This window comes from Rhinolophus sinicus, chromosome 1, assembly GCF_057876585.1.
Source record: "Rhinolophus sinicus isolate RSI-liver-muscle chromosome 1, RSI-T2T, whole genome shotgun sequence".
NCBI classification, from domain to species: Eukaryota; Metazoa; Chordata; class Mammalia; order Chiroptera; family Rhinolophidae; genus Rhinolophus; species Rhinolophus sinicus.
Window position 1 is genome coordinate 70,031,615 of NC_142501.1, and position 22,515 is coordinate 70,054,129.

General features: G+C 32.9%; 1 protein-coding gene across 2 annotated transcripts in view; it reads left to right on the plus strand.

Annotated features, from left to right (window-relative positions):
- TRHDE (thyrotropin releasing hormone degrading enzyme) overlaps nucleotides 1-22,515 on the plus strand; it is a 364,858-nt gene that overhangs the window by 261,988 nt on the left and 80,355 nt on the right. For both annotated transcript variants that reach the window (XM_019748962.3, XM_019748963.3), the window contains 3 exons: nucleotides 12,916-12,981; nucleotides 13,692-13,879; nucleotides 19,867-19,955. In XM_019748962.3, the coding sequence (XP_019604521.2) occupies nucleotides 12,916-12,981; nucleotides 13,692-13,879; nucleotides 19,867-19,955 (343 nt within the window). The remainder of the gene's footprint in view (nucleotides 1-12,915; nucleotides 12,982-13,691; nucleotides 13,880-19,866; nucleotides 19,956-22,515) is intronic.

Genomic DNA, 22,515 nt, shown 5'->3' on the forward strand with positions numbered 1-22,515 from the left:
AATACCCATTCTCAGCGGCCTGCAGTACACCTGGAAGCCACTAGTAGTACCTTAACTTCTACCAAAGCCCACAAGCCTGCTCATTGCTGCTTGAGCAATATGACTCCTCCTTCTTTTATGCCTCTTATGTGTACTTTTCATGCAGAACTTAAACTTGTACCTAACTAGCAAAGGATTCTAGGAATTGAAGCTTCCAGCCCGTACGATGCACAAACATGTAGAATGTAGCAGGAGTGGTGATGAATTGCTTACAGACAATCTGACACATTTCATCTATAAATGTCTTTGTTCTATTGATTAAATATTATTTTATTATTTTTGTAGGTGGAATTAACATATGCAGATTTAAAAATGGTTATCTCTTCCTTGATATTTATGTTAAGACCTAGTGATACTATTGTAGCTGAGGAGAATGTTTTCAACTGATTTCAATCATTTTATAAGGATATATAATGAGACAAATGAGGAAAATCAATCAATGACCGTCATTCACGTATTTCCTAACTACAATTCATTTGCCTGTGGTCTATAATCCCCAGTTTCCTCTTTGAATGAGTTGATTTAGTTGTGTCAGGGTGAATCAGTACCAGTAATATGTCTAACAGTTTCACATATCTAAATTTATTCTTCTTCTAAAATAAAGAACCAAAGCAGAAAAGACAAGGAGATTTACTGTTGTGAATAATTGTTTTGCTTTTTTATTAAATTAAAAATTTCAAACTTCTGGTTTGTACAATCACAACTGCTGGCTCCTCTTTCTACCTCTCTCACCTCCAGATAGGCAAATTCTTCTAAGATAGGGTAAATGCAGGGAGAAAAACTTAAGTAGCAGTTTGCCTAAATTGCTTTTAAGAACAACTATACCTAGGGAATCTGGAGACTAAGCTTATGGGTTTTCTCAGTCCAGAGTTTTCTCCTAGCAATGATTCCGGTGAGTAATGATGACTAAGAAAACACCTGCATGATACATTATCTGTAGGGACTAGCATAAGTGGGAAATGGGATAGGTAGGTCAGAAGTAATGAGTAATTCCCTTTTGTATACAGGCTCAAGTTATACTTTTTATACATAATGTAATTCTTACCATTATCACCTTATATTTGTGGCATAAATACCTCCAAATTCCATCCTAGGTCATCCTGTAAGGAAAAGGTGGTAAGATTTCCGGGGGTGATGGGGGCTCCACATCTGTTTAATAATGTGCTATCTGAATGTGTTTTCCTCATTACAATATCACAAGCATAAGAAGAGTCCTTACTGGCAGGACACTGGGAGGGAGTACATGCAGTGAAACCTCATTTCTGTCTTCTTTTTCACATGGACAATCTTCAATGTCAAATGTTGTTGACTTTCCTTTCCTTTGTGGTACCTGGAATAGAAATATAGAAATATACTGCAATTTTGCCCTATCTCTCTAGAAGTTCTTGATGATTTTATATATACCCCTGAAATCTCCCTTGCTGCTATGAACAAATGCTTCCTCTAAACACCTCCTTCAATGCAAATACCCCTTAGGATCTCAGTTTGCTCCTTTTTATAGACCTCTTAATGGAGAGAAGGTAGTCCTCCACAGAATGTCTGGATTCTTGCATTCTTTATCCTTCCATCACTGTATTGATTTCCATTCCAAAGCATCTTTCAGCAATCCTTATATCTTTCATTTCCTGGGGTTCTTATTGTTTAAGCGCATATACGTTAAATGTCAGTCATATGTACCAATGCTTATGCATGTGATCAATAAATTAGGATCTACTTCTTTTACCTTGTTTTTATAATTTAAGTTCCTATAGCTCAAATCCTAATTCTACATAAGTATTATAGGCTTACTTTTAAAGTAAGTAATTCAAGTAATTACTTGAATTCTTCTGATAGAAATTTTTACATGACTTTGACCTGCCTTATTTCATTTTTACTTGTTTTAATCTCCCTAGTTACATTTTTTTCTCGGATTTTTTTCTCGGAAATAAAAGGATAAGACTATAATTATGAAATCCTCAGATAATATTGATTGGCTCAGCAGCTATTAAAAGTAATTAGTACTATTGCTTTTTCTTTTCAGACAAAAACAATATTGTTTTAGTGATTTCAGCCTAGCAGTACTGTTCTTCATGTTGTTATGACTCAACATCAGGGAATTGAAATTACAAAGAAAGATCATTGTTGAGCTTGATATAAACTCAAACTCTGAAACCTGTGTCAGAAAATGAGTCACCTTCTTGCTCAACCAATGAGGGTAATTCAATATCATCTAAAATATGGTTGAATAAAGAAAGATTTATCTTGATTAGTATTTAACTGCTCTTTTCCATAAGGTAACCTACAACAAGATGTTTGGCTCCAATTATCAGGGTGGAAATTGCTTATGCAAATCAATGTAAGGCAATGAGGTGTGGATAAAAGCAAAAGGGAAATATCATTATTATTGGTTTGTGCTCATAAAATTCTGATTGCCTGAAGGTAATGACAAGCACAAAGCCGTAGGGCTTATTAGTAGCACCAACATACTCAATAACTTGTGTTCTAATGAGAAATTACATATTAACGTGTACACAGGATTTTTATTTGATAACTACTGGCTTACATTTATGAGTGTTTGCTCCCTTACATGTAGGTTTTCAGATAAATGAAAATCCAGAAAATAACAGAAGGAAAGAGACAGTGTGTCAAAGTTAATTTCCTTTCTGAAGAGGTAGTATTGTGTTTTCATCCAGACGGTAGCTGAATTGTGCTTAATCTTAAATGAATGACCGTAGACAGTTTTTGCTCAACTTCTCTGTGTTTTACTTAAATTGCTTTTGCAGTTTAGATATGCTGTAGGTAGAAATGGTTAACATTTGGTAACAATTTGTTGTGATCACTCAATGCCATATGAAAATAATGTTATCATTTCTGGTGCTTAATCATTGTATTTAACTTGATTAGCATTACTTTTATTTAAGATCTAACCATAGAGCTAAAATTAGTGAGCATATTATAGAGGGAAAAATATTAATTTTAAAAGACGCCATAGATTTCAGAATTAAGCATACTATCTCCAATGCCTAAGCAAGTACTTTTAAATATTAAATAGCAATGGCTATTCATATTTGTGAATCAGAAATTACTTTTATTCATTAGTTTCCATTAGTTTGTTTATAGACAGCCACATATTGAATCTTCATTATTTGCCCCTGAATTAGATGTTGTTAACTGCCCACTCTGACTATAAAGCATTAACTAAAAAGCTTTTATTCTTAAAGACATGTATCTCCATTTTGTCATCCTGCAGGCATTTACCCAGCTCAGTGAGAAACCTTATACGTTTATGTTTACGGGTTTTCTTTTACCTGTTTGTTAAAGGTTCATGATATATTTTACATTTATTATTAGCTAATAGGGTTGGTACTATAATATTATGTTTTTGATAACTTTATTTAAAATGTATCTGTGAAATTATTAGACATGTTGGCTGATGGGTGGACCTAGTTGTGTGTTGGTATGTATGAAAATGCATACTGATCTTTAAATGTGCACACACTTGGGTACCCCTGCAAACTGTCTCTCACTCCTTGAAGACAACCATTTGGTTAGATTGTTAGTTCATAAGTACAATAAACTTGACTTAGAGACGTATTTCTCTAACTTATTTAGCTCTTGCATCAGCAGTTTTCCTTCTTTTCCTCTTTTAGTTTATTTCTTCTCTTATTTTATGTTCTCTTTTAGGAATGTTCATGTAATAGCCTAGAATTACATATTTGGCAATGTTGCAAGTTTTGACACTACAAAAGTCTTCTTAGTTGGGAAGATATTTTTCCCTTGTGGAAAAACAATCATTAAAACAATTTCATAATTGCTTGATAATTTTATTACATCATTTAATACTAGTAACAGGGCATAGATGTATCATACTGTTTAGTTTTTTTCTTGTCTGTGAACATCTAGAATGCTTTTCAACTTTTATTAAATAAACTATATTGTAATAATCCTTAAGTTATAGATTTTTCTCTTAATATTTTCATTGTTTCGTCACATACATTTCTGGAAACATTATGAATTTTTCTCCCAAAATGTTAAGCCAATGTATATTGGTAGAAAGTTCTCTTTTTATAGTAGACTAAGCAAACAGCATTGTGTCCTATAAAGTTTAAAAATTAGATTTTTACCTATTTAGTAAATGAAAAATTGCCCCATTATTTCAATGTACATTTTTAATTGCAAATAGGGTTAAAAATTTTTCATATAGTCTCACATTTCACTCTTTTCATTTAGTCTTTTATGACATATTTATCCATGTCTTTTATCCATTTAAAAATTGGCATTTTATTCTCTTTTTCATAATTTGCAAAATGGTCCTAAAATAAAAGTGATGGACAATGACATATTTACTACAAATTCTTTTTTCCTTGTGATATCTAAATGTCAAAATTATTGTTAAGAAAAAAACCACATGTTATAAAATAATGTCTTAAGAGGCGTGCTTTGAAGACCTAGCTTAAGTTATATACTTGGAACCTGTCTTGCAAAAGGTTCAAATGCATTTGCAATTCAATTGTGATCTACCTCTGTATTTCTGTCTATGGAAGAGAGAGCTCTGAGTTAGTATGACACACAAAGAAATGTGATATCCATTTGTTATATTGCATCTCATTTTCTTTTTACAATCTATCTCCTATAGTCACCTTTTCTCTTTTGCTCAAGGTCTCTCCCTGTGATTATTTTACAGATCATCTTTTCCTTAAGAACAATAACTCATTTTAGTTGTTAGAATCTTTTCTCAATGCTTTGTGCTAATAAACCAAAATTGCGATTTTTTTCCCCCTCTTGCACCAGCTCTGCTTAGTTTTATGTCTGCAGTCCCTGTTGTTCATCCAACAGATATGTTCAATATTTATTTATTCTCCATATAATTATTGCATACCTATGCTATGTCAGATACCATGATAAGCTCTGAGTATTCAAGGCATGCTGCACACAGCAAATATGGCCACTGAGCTCATGAATCATATAATAAGATAAGATTGACATTGAATAGGAAAAAAGCAAATACATACATATTTACTAAATGTGCTACATTCCAGGAAGAAATAAAATAGGATGCTCTGGGAGGACATTTGGGTGGGTGAGTAGGGCAACTTTAGTTGGATGTTTAGGAACTCCTGGGTGAGAAGCATGTATACTGGGGTCTGAAGGAAGAGAAAGCGCTGGGGAAGGAGGATCATTCAAGGAAGATGGAAGGGCTTATGCAAAGGGCTGAGGCAAAGAACTGAGTATTTTCAAGGCAAAGAAAGACACTGATGCAAGTGAGTAGAGTTAGTAAGGATAAGGGATGAGGCAGGAGCTAAATATGCAGTGCCAAAGTAGACTGTGTTTGGAAGGTTGGGTTTTCTTCTGAGTGCAGTTTAAACAGTTTTAAACTGGGATGTGATGTGGTTTTCTTTATATTTACAACAGTTATGTGGCTACTTGTAATAATATGTTGGGATTGCAGTACTCAGAATACTCAGAGAAGAATCAGGTAATATGATTAAGAAGATACTTTAATATTCAGATGAGAGATGATGGAAGCTTAAATAGGCAGTAGATATACAGAGACATGTGTGGATTTGAAATGTTTTTTGAAGGTAGAATTAATTGGACCTAAGGATAGATTGGATGAAGAGTGAGGTGTGAGAGGAGAGGATGAAAAGGCACCCAAGAATGACTCTGAGGTTTCTGGGTAGAAGTCCTGGGACTAAGCCCTGAAGGGCTGTAACAGTGGAGGTTGAGAGAAGAGAAGGGGACAGCAAAAGAGACTGAAGTAGAACAGCTAGAGTGTCACACAGAATATCAAGGGTGTGGAGTCACTCAAGTTAAGAAAAAGCTCTTTACACGCTAAGAAAGTGATCAGTGAGGTTAAATGCATCTGAGAGGTGGAGAAGGATAAAGAGAAAGTGTACTATTGGAAGCTTGCAAATTATTGATTTCAGTGGAAGAGTGAATGGAAAATGTGTAGGTGGATACAGTGTATGTAGGATAAAATTTAAAGAAATTGGCCAAGGAAGAGCAGAAAAAACAGGGTAGGTAGTTAGAGGGAGATAAAGGCTAAGGAAGGCTTTCATTTTGTTTAGTTTTTAAACATAGGAGACAGTTATACTATAATAGTTTTAGGCTGGAACAGAGAGAAAGAGTTTGAGAACTCTAGAGAAGTAAAAGATAACTGGGACATTGGTCCTGGAGAAGGTAAAACGACTGGTTTTTGATAGGAGATACACTTCCAGTAAATTTGGAGATTTGCAAATTGGACAATGAGGAAGTTCTTTCTGATGAATTTTATTTTTTCAGTGTTTTTTGAGGCAAGGCCAGTAGAAAAAAGTGAGGGAAGGCTGGGCATTAGAGAGATTTGAGGATTAGGTAGAGTAGGAAGGCATGGTTTGAGTTGGGTGATTACCAGTTTATAATAAAGCTAAACTGCTCAATTGCATTACTTTCTCTTGCGAAGTTCAGCTCTATGAGTGCAGATTTGGTGACGGCAAATACTTGGTATCATCCAGGATTGGGGTTTTTGCCAACTAGTATAATTGAAGGACAGAGTTGCAAAGGAGATGAGGCTATTTGCTAGAAATTGATTAAAATAAACTATGAAATATAAGCTGGATAATCAGGGAAGTGAAGATGGGAGGGCCCGGTAGACAAATACCTGCCATGAATAAGGTTAACAGTAAATAATATATTAGCAAGTGTATATAATTTTAACAACGAGTAAAAGAAATCGCATATTTCTGAGCGTATGGGAAATTTACTGTCCTTATTGAATTCCCCTTATGGCATGCCCATTAATATGAGAATGTTCCAGGGCACTTTTTCAGTCTAAAACATATGGTAAGAGCTCTCTGTTCTCATCCACACTGATATGCAATCATGTTGGTTTCACGGAGTGGGTTGATAAGTGAATGGGAAAGAAATGAGACAGCGCATGTCGCTTGAGTGTTTAGTGTATATCTTCTCCAAGCCTTGCCTTTCTGGTCATCTGAAGATTCCTGTCTTGGCTGCTTTAGTGCCAAATCAGGTATGGCTATTTTGTGCTCACAAGCCTAATTAGTGCCCCCATTCCATGAGCCACCCATCAATGGTCTTCTCCCCTCAGTAGAGCGCTGTAAAAAACAGGCTGCTAGACCCCACAACTTGCAGAGACCCCACAACTTGCAGAGACCCCACAACTTGCAGAACCCTCCAACTCTCTTTTGTTTTCCAGTCTTGGGTGGGGGAAGGTTTCAAAGTTTTCCTCAAGTTTGAATAAACATTGTTCTCAATTATTTTCTTGCGTTTTTCACTTTTAAAAAAAAGTTGTATATTTTTTCTCTAAGTTATTTTATATAATTTCCCTTCCGTGGACTTCTAGAACATTTTGTCTTCTCTTAGAGGTAAGTTTGAAGAAGAAGATGTGGACTCTAGACTTTTTTTCCTCTTTTGAGCTTGGCCTTAAAATAATGAAAGTTTTTTGGGTTTTATGTGTGGCGGGTATTTTTCTAAGTGCTTTACTTGTTTTGTGTCATTTGCTGTGCATATTCTTCTCAAGTACTGTATTATCTGCGTTTTCCAGTTGAGGAAATTCAGGTTTTGGAAAAAGAGATACCTTACCCAAGATTGTCTGGCTGATATAGATCAGCCTGAATTCTTGAGTTTTTCAGAATACACGTCTACACCACTTCTTTCTCAACTGAGTTGGATTTTCTTCTCAACTGGTCACCATCAACGGGGGCTGAGAAGACAAGGAGGGGAAGTGGGGAATTTCGTGCACATGGCTTACAGTCAGTGGGCATCTTGATTTACAAAAGGCAGTATATTTTTGTTACCAGCCGGAATATAATTTATCTATTTTGTGAGCTTGTCGTGGTCAAAGCCCTTTACCAGGGCATTCGGAAAAAGCAATTCGCAAACCTCAGTCTCACCAATAGATTCATTTTATGTCTCAGTGAGATTTCAAACAAGCAGCAGAAGTGAGAGGTGGGGATATTTTATACCCCAGAACACCCCTGTAGACTTACATTTACACTATTTCACTGACAGGTATAGGACTCTGTCAAGTTGTTCCAGAATGGAGTAAAAATTCAGCAGCGGCAATATTGTACATTTGGTGACTCTCCTGCATGTTGTGGCATTGATGGCATGATCTGTAATTACTAAGTAAGAGATATGTGAAAACAACACTGATGTGAGAATATGCCATTTGTCTAGAATTTGAGACAAATAAACAAAAAAAATCTTTCATGTGCTAGCAGTTTGTTTTGATTTAAAAATTTCTAATTATCTGGTATATTTAGCAACCTCTTAAGGAAATCTACTGATTTTATAAAATTTACACTCATTAGGTGGAGTAATGGATGTTTAAAGCATGTAAAATGTCTTTTTGTTCCTAGAAAAATAACCAAATACTCTTATCTCTAAGCAAGCAACTTCTAAAAGTGAAGTTCTGATAAAGACACATTTCAAAAATCAAAGTCAAAATGGCATGAAAACAATGATATAACTGACTTTTCAATTAGTGTTGTTCTATATATTCAAATAAGTTTCCTAAATTTCACTTCTTTTTTTATTGTGTCTGGTGGCCAGAAACTTATACTTCAAAAAGTTTGGTAATTGTTTCTGTTTTACTGGGTTTCCTCCTTGAAAATTTGTCATAATTTAATAATAAAGGTTGAATAATTACTTGTATCTTTTCGTCCTTGGTTCTTATTGAATAGAATGAAAATGTAAACATTCTTTCATTTTGCATAATGTTTTTTCAATGCTTTGCTACTCATTTTAATCTCATAATCTCCTAATAGTCTTCAGGTATTAACCAAAATAAGATCTTGATCTGTAGTTTAGCTTTCTTGTGTTTTAGTTGTTAATCTGTCATTGTTTTAGTCTCCTTGTTTTTTTTTTCTCATGGTCAGGGAATGTGGGAACATCGTCTGAAGTGCAAGGGCCACGCTTCATATGGGTTTTATTCGATCCTTGTGTGACATTGCTGTGATCTGGCAGCTTTTGTTTTTGTCCATGAATCCCTTTCAGATAGCTTTACTCTAATAATGCACATATTTAAAAATATTTAATTTTAGAGTTTATGGTTTCCAGTTTACAACCCCCTGCTGTGGGAGAGTGAAGACAAAAATTTTGCATCGTTTTATTTTTCTGTTGTTACTCATGTACACTCCTGTCTGTGAAGGGTATCTACCTCTACCCTTCCAGCCTCCATACCCACAGTTCATAACACAATGAAAGACTAGTAGATTTACTAAATAGAACTGGATTTTCTTTGTTTTTCTTTCTTTTCTTTTCTTCTTTTTTGTATACGTTGTGAGAAAGCATTTCTGTTTTCCTTTCTGAGGTTAACAATAACTTTTAAAATGTCTTTATTTGTTTTTTATATCATCCATTATCGTGTAAGTCAGGGTTTGGGGTTGTAAACAAGAGAAACAAACTCTAAGTTAAGCAAAACGGAATTGATTGGCAATATAGTAGGGTAGCCTTTGGAATCTTTGGGAAGGCTGAAGAATCGGGCTTAGAAAACAGATAATAGGAACTAAGGGAGACTCAGAAATTAAGAAACCTAGCCATGTTCGTGCCACACGAGTGGCTGGTTCAGTTGCTGCCATAGCGTGGCTACCTGTAGAACCTCATTGTCGCCATCGTAGCAAATAATCTCTTAACTGTTCCTGCTTCTTGGCCCTGATCCTGTAGGATCCTGGGATGAAGGACCTACCCATTCTCTGAGGCCAGGGCACATGTCCGTGCTTTAATCAGGGAGAGTGGAGAGGGAACTTTTAGAAGTTTATTCCTTCCATTTCAAGTGGGAGGCGGAGCCCTCACTTTCTTCCAGGGTTCCACGGCGAGTTATTGCCCCCATATAAATGTAGGGTTTAAATGCTGAAAAAGTCAAAAGAACGACAAATGCCCACTACAGATTTTTTGAAGTACAGTTATTCTTAACAGAAAGGAACAATATTTCAAATCCCTGCTTCCACCTTCTTGTCACATAGTCAGAAAAATCAGTGCCTGAATTTACCTGGCATTTCCTAGACTAGTCTTACACGTGGAAGGGGTCCTACCTCCCAGTGGTACTGAGGCCCAGATTTGTATCCCCTGTCTTATCGGAGGAAACACTACTATGGTCTACCCATAAGCTAGTCTCTTCTTTCTTACTAACTGAATTCTGATTTTGTTCAGGTTCTCACTCTTCTATACAACCATGTACTTCACAGGATGGAGTCCTGCCTTGTCCATCCAACACAGTTCTCCCTAAAGCTTCATTAACAGATTTCTGCTAAAGCACTTGATGCAATTCTGACAAATGGGAAACATGGGATTTGATGCAGCATTCGAGGGGAAGTTTTCCTGATACTTAAAAACAGATTCTCAGGAAGACATTCTGTCTCTTTCCTATGTCATATCATGTCTGAAATGGGATGTTTGGGATTGCAACAGTCATCTAGCCTGCAATCCATATATCAGAATACACTTTTGCTTAACATACTTTTAACTTTTAATCAGTTTATATTGTTGGTTATGTCCCTTAAGATTATTCTAGTGGTCATCTTTGTTTTATTCTTTTCAACAGCTTTGCTATTTCTGAAATATTTTGTGTAGAGAACCCATGATTCTTTTTACAGTTAATATTAAAACATTCTTTTACTTTATATCATAATGTCAAAACGCTGGTTGACTTTCATACACTTAAATATAAACAAATTTTCATTTCAAATTCATAACTCCAGCCATTTCCACATTCGTTGTAGGTTAAAAAGGAGCTTGTTTAATCATATACCAGATGTTAGAATTCATCTTCTCAAGTGATGATTGTACTAAGACTACTGCAGTTTCAGTCACAGAAACCTTCCCCCACAAATCACATCTCAGTATTTGCAGTTGTTCTCAGTAAACTTTTCTCCAACACTGTTTCCCCAGCACCTAGAAAGCTACTTGGCACATGCAAAGTGTACATTTTCTGGAATGAGTGAATAAATAAATGATTGATTATAAAAAACACACACACACATTTATTATTTTTCAAGTACCTTTGTAATTCTACAAAAATAAAGCAAAATTTCACTAATTGAATATATGACTATTTTTGTGCAAGAAGACAACTGAAATAACTAATGAAAACATTTGGGGCTTTTTTTGGAAAAAAGAGTTGACATATGTACAATTCCATTAACACCCAAAAACTGGGACAGCTGGGAGTCCAAGGAGATACGCTGTTGCCCTGAATAATAGGAAGGCGAGTTGGAGCTGCCTCCTTAGCCTCAAAATTTGCCATTTTAGCCTGCTTGATGTAAATTTGTATTTCATTCTGAATAGGGGAGGGCACCAAGAATTCGAGTTGATGATCAATATTGGGCCAAAGTCAACTCATATCATGAACAGTTGGATTTTTATGACCTGTCTATGAAGAGAAATATGTAGTTATGTACCGGGCCTTTCAAGGTCCATATAGCATTCCTTTGTTCCCTCTTTTGGATTATTCTAAAAGCACTATCCATAAATAGAAATCAGTAATAAATAGTTCTAATTTTGACCCTTTTTTATTATATCCTCACTAAAATACAATTCAAATTTATGTTTCATAATTCCCAATGTTCCCAAATTTATTCATGTAAGGGCTTTTAAAAAAACATAAAAGATTATTCAGACAATTAAATCTGAAATAATTTATGTAAACCCAGGTCCCTGGATTCTAAATGAAAATGCCTCAGATGGCATTTTCAAAGCCAAAATTGGGATTCAGATTGGTTATTCAGGGTTGTAGTTTTTTTCAAGAAAGTTATTCATAACACCTGATGACGATGACGAATTTGTGGTTGCTAAGCTACTGTTGGACATTGCATTTCTAGGAGTCCTATAGAATGGGCGTTGCCATTTGCTGGGCTGTGAGTTGGCAACAAAGCTGAATCTGTCACAGGTGCTGTAATTTGTATTTCAGAAAATTTGCTTTCCCAACTTTAATTATCCCCGGAGTATTCCACTCTACATAAAGTACTGAAAGGAGTCAGCATTTTTTGTTTTTGTTTTAGCTTTAGTTCTGTGATGTAAATTAGGATTTTGTCTACTACCTACATGTTATAGAGATGATGGCATTTCAAATGAAGGAAGGGACTGTCTGTCTTATAATATAAAACACTGCTTTCTATTCATTTTTCTACTTTGGATTCAGAAAAAGATAATGTCAAGTAGCCATAACTAAATAGCACATTTTTAGTGACATAAACCGTGCTTCACAGAATGAATCAGATAGAAAGTGTGTAGGTCTAACTACTCATGATTGAAAATGGGAAATGGGAAGTCCTAAGCCCAAACATATTAAATAAACTTAGACTTTTCTTATTACATATTAATATATGTTTCAAACTCCTGGAAATAAGTACGTATCATTTTTGTATTAGGCAGACTGTTCTTTGAAGAAAGACTAGGGAACTAGACAGGTTGTGGAGACAGTCACCGCTTTTTTGGTAAAGTAATCCCTCTTCGCATCCGCATAATCAGGCAGTATTCTTTTTGTTATTATTCCATAAAACAAAACAAAACAAAACATTTCAACATGAAAGCTTGACGGAAAGTTTTACCTAATGTATTTCACTGCAGAGATAGTTTCTTCAGAACTGCCCAAAGTTGACTTGCTAAATTAGAGGAAGATCTTTGACCCTGGAAATAAGTAAGGAGTGATTATGGCTCTGAAATAATTTTAAAAGATTAATAATTTCTAAAAGATTGTTTGATGACTTAATTAAGAAATGTGCTGCAGTTAAATCTTTTTGGAATATTTTAAAATGCGATTCTTCATCTTTCTGCATGTCTTTCTTTTAGTGTTAATGAAATTCCAACAAATGAAAATGGTTAATTGAATTGAGAAATAAATACATTTACTGGAAAGTGCTTAGCCTTTGAGTTGTAATTACAATTTTGCACTCTTTGCAGGATTATTTAACCATTCATAAGTATGGCAATGCAGCCAGAAATGATCTCTGGAATACGCTATCAGAGGTAAAGTATAGAAAGCTCCAATATCAAAACCTCTTCTTGAATATTTGATTTGAGTTTATAAAACAGTCTTAACTTTTATTGCTACTGACAGCTTGCTTTTGCTTTTCATACTTTTCTTTTGCTCATATTGCTTGATATATTACATATATATTATAAAGATAATGAGTTTTAAAATTACTTAAACTACAAACGGTAATAAAATATCTCTTGCCTACTTTCAACATGACAATACTTCTGAAATATAATTTTAATATGTTGTCAGATATTGACATTTTAAATAAATTGTTTTTCTATGTATGAATAACGAATATTTAAATTTGATACTAGACATACTGGGGGTAATTAATAATGCTTGCAAGTACTTGCTCTAACAACAACAAAAAAACATGTCTTATCTTCCATTAAGTAAAAACTTTAATGTTAATAAAGCTTTCATATATATATGTATGTATATATATGTGTGTGTGTATATATATATATATATGTATGTATGTATGTGTGTGTGTATATATATATATATATATATATATATATATATATAAAGATTAACTTAAGGCAAGAAGACTAATTTTACTAACATATTAACTTCACTGATTTAAATGTTTTTCATGTTTAGGTAAATCATAAAGGTAAAAGTGAAAATGGTTCAATGTTAATTATGTTTATAATTTAAATTTATAAAACTAATTTATATAATTTTGGTTATAAAGGCATTAAAAAGGAATGGAAAATATGTAAACATACAAGAAGTAATGGATCAATGGACGCTCCAGATGGGTTATCCTGTCATCACCATCTTGGGAAATACAACAGCAGAAAATTGGATTATAATTACTCAACAACATTTTATTTATGACATCAGTACTAAAATGAAAGCACTTACACTGCAAAATAACAGGTACAACACTTTTTTTTTTTTTTTACATGAAAGAATTGCTTTAATTCTTATGTCTTACTTCACATTTTTCATATTTTGGAAAACATTGGTAACACAATTCTGAAATTTTGTAAGTGAAATCTTTTGATTTATTTACATATGGTGTTTTCATTTTGATTCCTCTTTTACTCCCATTTCAAGATGTTTTCACCATCAAGATAACAGCACACCACAATTATTTTGTTTAGGAAAACAGCATTTAAGTTATCATGATGATTTAAGAAAATAATATGTAATTATTTACTTTTCTCTGTAAATGTTTGTTGAATTAAATTCAAGAAAGTTAAGATGCAATGAAGTGAATTAAATGGGATTGAGCAAACTGTGATTTATAACATAGATGAAAACAGAAACTAACAATCCAGGAAGATGGATTCAAACAAACAAACAAACCAACAAACAAACAAACAAACAAAATTAGGCTAAATAGTATCTGAGCCAAAGAAACATAAACTAGATTCATTTCAAAATAGTCTAAGAATCAATGCCACTTAGTATAAATTATGTTTTCTTCCCTCATTTTTAGTGTTTAAAACCACTAAAAAGACAACATACATAGAATTTTGATTTGTTGATACTTTAACTTACTTTTGAAATTCTTATTTCATTACTGATAATTCAGCACCATATGTTTCTTTTCTAGTTCATGTTTTCTTAGTGTTTTGTGTCTTATTAAAGGCTGAGCCATGGAAAGATAGTAGACCTTTATCCCTCAATTTCATTTTTATTAGGTGCCCTAATAAGAGATTGGTGGGATAAGGAGGGTTAAAATTAATAAATAAAATGAGGTGTTTGGATTAGGTTGGTCATGCTATCTCCTATGACTTTGGAATATTAGGAGTCTGACTTTATCACTCATCAGCATCTAGGGCATGCATTAAGTTTTCTTTGTTATCACTAAGAAAAATGGAAATCATTCCCAAGTAGTAGCCTTGCTCCCAGATGGATTATGAGTAGAAGAGAAATTCATTAATGCTTACTGGTGACTAAGTTTGGAATCCCATTTTGGAAAGCGTTGTCTTAAATCTCCTGATATATGATATATATATACATATATATATACATATATATATATATATATATGTATATATATATGTTTCTTTTCTACTTCATGTTTTCTTAGTGTTTTGTGTCATATATATATATATATATATATATATATATATATATATATATATATATATATATATATATATATATATATATATGGTCTTCAACAAACTGCCCTTGCAGTCTATCTGCTCCCATGGAATACGTATTAATTACCCTGCCACCCTGCCACACTATCAGGGTCTGGGTCGGTCAGCATTTTATTTTTTTTTAAGTTTATTAAATGTATTGGGGTGACATCAGTTAATAAAATTATATAGGTTTCAAGGATGCAATTCTATAATACATCATCTGTGTACTGCATTGTCTATTCACCACCCAAGTCAAGTCTCTTTCTATCACCATACATTTGACCCCCTTTACTCTATTCATCCTCCCCCCACCCCCCTTTCCCTCCTGTAGCCACCATATGTTGTCTGTGTCTATGAGTTTTTGTTTGTGTGTTTCTCTTGTTTGTTTGTTTGTTGCTTTCAGTTTTATATTGAATATATGAGTGAAAGCATATGGTTTTTGACTTTTTCCCCTCTGTCTTATTTCGTTTAGCATGATATTCTCAAGGTCCATCCATGTTATCCATCTGTCAACACTTCTTCATACAGCCAGGATTCCCCACAGCTACCAAATGCTGCTTCTGCTAAACTGGCTCCAGGCTAAACTGCTTAGGCATAAACCCTGGCCTTGCCAGCAAGTACATAAAAACTACTTGACTGTGGCAAAGTTAGAGAGATTCAGCCATGCCTTTGAGAATGATTAGTTTGATACAAGCATCACTGATGCAGAAAAACATAAAGGACATGCAGATGACAGAACAAATTTTGAACAAAAAATACTCTGTCAACCTATAACATGCATCAGATGCTATCAGCCACGAGCTGATTCTTTAAAGGAAAAGTTTCTCCTAGGCTGTATAACTATATGTAACATCTATAGAGCTTTGCTTCTGCTGGAGTTATAAAATCATATAGATGATTTGAACCCTGAGAACTTGGTGTATAAAATATTAAGAGTAAGATAATGCATGGCATCACATTAATCTCAAAAATTATTTTCTGTCTATTTTGAAATAATAGAGCTTCCAGTAGAAAATTTAGTATTCAATTTTATATTATTGATCATTTAATTCACTGTAACATTGTGGTCAGAGCTTTAATACCAATTCTATCTGCCCTTTATATATAGCCGTCCTAGATCTTTATTATATAATACAGACTCTTGATGTAGTAAATCATAGTGCTCATCTATGCAAAAATCCTGTGAATTGTGGATATTTTCAGAGCCAGTATAATTAATTCTTTATCTTGAATTTTGTGAAGGAATATCACTACAACATGCCTAGAACATTTTTAATGTATACAGTGATTATGGTTTATGTGTCGTAGCTACTATATTACAGCACAGAAAGAAAAAAAAAATCTTTACATAACTAATAATTGCAAAATGTTAGTTGATACATAAAAGTGAGTACAATATTTGCTGGAATTTGAGAATTTGGGAAGTTGTGAATTTTTATAGCTTTTTTCCTTTATAAAGTTAATACACTGCAATGTTAAGTAGTGTTTCCTCAGACACTTCTCTGAGTCCTGTGCTACAGAGAATTATATTTGTCTCTATAGTCATATTTTCCTTTTGTTATTAACCTGATGAGAGTAACCTCTGAACAATTTTTCATGGCATCTACACTAATGCTTTACGAATATTGGTACAATTTTTTTACAAAAAGATTTCTCACTCAAGCTAAATATGTATATATTCTTTTCTACCTTAACATAATGAGACTAAACATTGCTTTATTATAAAAATGTGAACGATGATAAGGGATAGTACCAGGGATTATTAAATAAAAAAACACCTTGAGGGTCTCTTGGAATAAAATTTGGTTTTGTTTTTTTCTGCATAAAATGAGATGACTAAAAGTCAAGTTAAACTTATACAGTTGGGCTACAATCTAATTTCGCAGGTACTTTTTTCTAGTCTCTTTTTAAATATAACCCATTGCAGTCTTATATTTCTTTACAGTATATCATGCAGAGTTCTTTGCTCAACAGTGTTCAGTGTCTTCCAGCTTTTTAAGTTGTAATCATAAAACTACATAATTACTATGGTTTCTTTGATTTTCAAATGAAATTTGTGAAAACACTAAATACTTATTGGGAAAGTTATGAAAAATAACATATAGCATTGATAGTACAGCAATTCAGAAGTGAATACAAATTTCAGATATGCTTAGTAATTTGTAATTTTTATTTTGTCTTTGTGACAAAGTATAGATTTTGGTGGTATGCTTGTATATGTATATACATACATATACATACAGATATGTGGAATAGAGTACAAAAACATTCTTAGGAAATATATAGACATCTCTTTTAAAAGTTTTCGAAATGTCCAGTGTTTTTAACCCAATACCTAATAGGTAGCTTTTTTGCATATGAACAGCTACGCAATGCAATGATTGCCATTTAGGAAGGTTTCTTATATGTTATATGGAATTTCTGTAAGCAACATAAAGGTATTGATATGAATCTGTTTTTCCTGTACTTTAGAGAATTTTGCTAACATTGAACTATACCAATTTTTATCATAATTTCTAGTTTCATTATTTGGAAGAATATAGTTTAAATACATGCAAATTATACATTTCTTTATATTAGAGGCAAATAATATTTTATGACCATGCTACAAAAAACAAATATTTATCCTTGAGGATCTTAAAACATCTTCAGTTTTATATATTGCTTGCCCTTTAATTGATATTTGAATTCATAATTTCGTTGACCTAACTGAATGTGAGGAATATATACTAAAAAGTCAAGTTCGTAAAGTTAATCTCTGTCTTGTCTAGAGCTGATTTGGTCCCTTAATTTTGCTTCAATCTAATTGAACAGCAATTTATGGAATGCTTTCCATTTCCAGGCTTTTGCAAGATCTCAGGTGTGCAAAAATGTGCTCATAGTTTACATTGAGAATCAAATCCAAAGTCAGACATTGTTGTTTCTTAACTAGTTATTCCAATTTATCAAATAAGTCATTTTTTCTTTAAAACAAAAGAGATTGGCCGTTAAAGAAATATATCAGTTCTCTGTGTTTTCCTCACAGTAAATCCATCAGTAAATATTTGTGGCAAATTCTTAGCAATGTGTTCCGAGCTTAGAAGTTTTTGTTAAAGAGCTTATATGAGTTGAATTCAGTAACTTCTACCTAGAAAATCAATACTTGTTTGGCTAGTGTATATTGTTTATTTCCTGACCAATTTTTTGGAGTCCATTTCAGTATAGCATTGTGTCTCCACATAGCTGGCACTCAAAAATATTTCTTTGATTAAGTACAGCATATAATTTTAAAATTTAGCATCTTAAACATATTATTTAGGTTTTCCATATTGTAGATAGCAGTTAGTATAAAATCAGGAATTTCTTTTAATCTTTCATTTGGATTTTTTTACTGTTACTGAGTTCTGTTTATTATGAATGGGAAACATGAAATGATAAAATAATACATTCCACATTACAGATTTAGAAAAGATGCCCTGTCCTCTCACCCCGCAAAAGACATGTTCATTATGTTTTCAGTTAAATAACCCCACACATGTTGCCTGAAAAATCCTCAATTCTCCATTCACTCTCACACTTATGGATCTCACATAGTATATCTTTTTACATATTTAAATAAAAAATAGTTTTCCCATACATTGTTAGCTACCCCTATTGATGATGATGCAATGGTAGGTCTCAATAATCTCGTTATACAGAGGTCACAATAATCTGGTTTAAATGTGCAAAAAAAAGTACACATTTTGATAGATGTTATCTATGTTTTACTTTTCGAAGTTCAATTGAAGTACAGTAGCAATGTGTAGTATGACATTCGCTCAAAATATGGCGTTAATCAAATGAATGTTAGCGTCATGCATTGTATTACACTTTAATACCGTTTTTTTCTTTTTAAAATGTGTATACATTTTTTTGGCACCCTCTGTGTTTTAGGGAAAGAAACAGAATGTGATCATTGAATTTATTTTAATGAATAAATTAAAACCACATAGCGTATCTCAGGCTACTCATCTGAAATTAAATTGGTATTATTCCATGTATAAGTATAGGCCTCAATTTTTGTCCTATGAAAAGTCAAATTCTAGAACATGCTTTTCTCTTTAATAGCTGAGACTCTTGACTGATCCCTGCCTGGTGGTGGATGATTTTACACATCAATTTGGAAATTCCATTCCAGAAAATAGAGCATAAAGTGTGTCCCCCAGTGTTCTTTGTGTTGATCTGGATTTTAGGAAGAGCTGATTAGTTTTGCTTTTCAGTTACTCTGCTTTGCTGTGTAACTTTAGGTATGCTAAGTTAAACTTTCTGTAAAAATATGATAATAGTATTTTTTAGAATATTTAGACAAATAAATAAGGAGAGTGCTGATATGTACATGCATGAAAGCACTGCAATGTCTATAAATCTATATAGAAACAGTAGAAAGCACTTATTTTTAGACTTTAATCAATCAATAGTGTGGCTCAGATTTACAGATTTTAGCTACTTTTTATTCCTAATACAAAGTGCAAATCTGTTTTGTTTGTTTTTCTTCAAGGTAAATTGTTTTGTTGGCAGTCCCTCTTTTGAACTGAAATTGAAACTCTTAAGAGTCCAAGTCTGCTTAGTGGCACTGAAAAAGTAGATTCATCTTCTTGACTTATTCCTTAGTTTTATGACTAGGGATGTTTCCTTAGGTTCCCTAAAGAGAATATAATTTAAAAAATCACAAAGAAGGTGCATAATACATGTTGTTTGTTTATTTGTTATAACCATTTTTATTCTTAAAGCTTCTTTTTTATCTTGCAGTTACCTGTGGCAGATTCCATTAACTATTGTGGTAGGAAATAGAAGCCATGTGTCTTCAGAAGCAATTATTTGGGTGTCTAACAAATCAGGTAAAATATATATTCTATCCCAAGGAACTCTTTGGTTTCGTATAATTGTTTAACAACTTAACCTTTGGTTTCAGCTGCTATACAAATGGGAATAAACACAAATTAGAAGAGAATATACAGAAATGATAATCACCTCTACAAAATTAAGTATAATAGAGTGTAATTTTGACATAGTCTGATTTCAGTCAGCCTATATAATTATTAAATGTATTTGTGTCTTTGATTGTAAAAAGAAAATATAAAAACTAAGCATTTGTAGTATGAATTTTAGATGTTTTAAATTGTATCATTTTAAGAATCCCAAATATAATTAAATTATAGTCATAACTCCCAATAGGAGTTATACTAAACACGGTATACTAAAACACAGGCCACATTTTTGTTTCCATTTTCCTACTATCTTCTCTTTACCAGACTGGTTCTTTAAAGAATGGGTGAAGCAATAGTCTTCATAAAATTAGTTATAGGGCCAGAAAGGAGAGGTCTTAATAGGTTATCAAACCATCCTCTAGGTAGTGTCAACTCTCAAAGAGCAGAGAAAGAGGAGATTCTATTCTGTTTCTAAATAGTTTCAAATAAGATAGTGACCTATTTCAGTTCACTGTCAGAAAGCTAGTTCTTGAATCTAATCTAAATCCTTTATGCTAGGGTATGAAACAGGTCTCTTTTATTTCTGTTTTACATTAATTGAAGAAAAAACTAATTACCATCTTTTATGTAACATTTAATTTAGACGGTTAAGTATGTCCACATTTTTCTTTTTTTACTCCTTTCTCATGTTCTGCTAATTGATGTTATCTTGATATTTCATAGGCATCATTTTAAACAGCCGCATGTCTTTTTTTGAAATAATGTGAGGTATAAATAAATAAATACTGACATCAATATTGTTTATTTCCTTCAGTCTTGCTATTATAAGGGAAATGTAGGTACTCAAAATGTATGCACACAAGAAAATGTTCTTACAACAGAACTTAACCTGTTTACCCAACATATAAACAGTTATATTTCCAGCTGAATTTCTATTCAAATATTCATTTTACTGTATTTTAACACATAATCACATATTATGAAAATATGTGTTTTCATTTATATGTTGTGTATAAAACATTCATATGTAATATGTGACACATTGAAATGCTTACTTGAAAACATTGTTGTTTCTCCTTTAAATAGCTTTTATAATCTATTCTTTTCACCTTCTTGGACTTAGGATTTGTACCTTGATTCTGAATTCACATTTACTGTATTATTTGTCTTTATACTTCTCTTTTACCTACATATAGTTTTATTTATCTATGTAATTTATTATGAAACGATAAGTGAAACAGTGAGTTGTTATAGTAATGATCCAACTATTAGAATGAAGTCTTTCATGGATTGCTAGGAACATGACATAGAACAGTATTTGGAAGTAAAATAAAGCATTTCTCATTGGAAGGCAGAATAGAAATGGGAAAATGAGAAGAGCACAAAAATACTGATCAAACATCAGAATCGGCCCCAAACTTTACTTTTAGACAGAGCAGGGATTCAGAGAAAGTCAGATTATTCTTGGATAGCTTTCCCAGGACCATTTCCTCTAACTCCCTCCTTACTTCCATGTTGTTATTCATGGTATCCTTTTATTCCACACAAAATATCCAGAATAATGTCACAACATTTCTTGACTAGTAGCCATAGGTTGTTGTATTTAAGAGGTGGTTTTCATTTTTAGTTTTTCAGTATTAATCAGGAAGAATAACAATATATACCTCAAAGCATGTTTGCCTAAAATATCCCTATCTCAATACACGTGCTTGTTATACATTGCTACACCATTTGAGCAGTACATAACTCTGGGAGATGATATTTACATAGACTGTGATATGAATGGCACACTCCCTCATCCCAAAGCTGTGCAGTATTCAACCTACAAATATAATGTGTCATTTTCCATTAAATTATAGCACAGGCTTCTGGTAGATAAAACATTGTCTTGGTTAAAATGTTGAGGATTTTTTGTGAAGGAATGCCTAGACCAAGTAAATGTTTCTTGGAAACTTAATAAACACATGAATCTTGAAGAAATTTCTAAGAAGGACCTAAAAGGAAGGCAGCCTTTCTATTTTCCCTGTTTAGTCTCATTCTAATTGTATTTAGTTTTGTCTTGAAGTTTTTCATTCTGATGATGAAAAAGACTGACATCAGACAGAGATTAGGGGACAAAAAAAGGTTGTTAACTCTTGTCTCCTTTTATGTGTTGCTTCCTGTTTTCAAAATATAGCCAACTAATGTCAATGAAATATGTTCATCCATAAGAATGTCAAGAATATATTCTGGTCAGTTTTTATCGACATATGTAAAAACTACCTTTTAATTATAACAATCAAATCAATGTTTTTATAATTTCTCATTATCAGTAATACAGATTTTTATCTCAAAGATATTAAGGCAAAGTCATTGGTGAATAGTATAGAATATAAATTTGATTTGAATCGTCATATACCCATGACATTTAAATTTTTAAACCCTTTAGATGAAAATTTAATTAATTCCAAGATCAGGCATAGATCGCTTT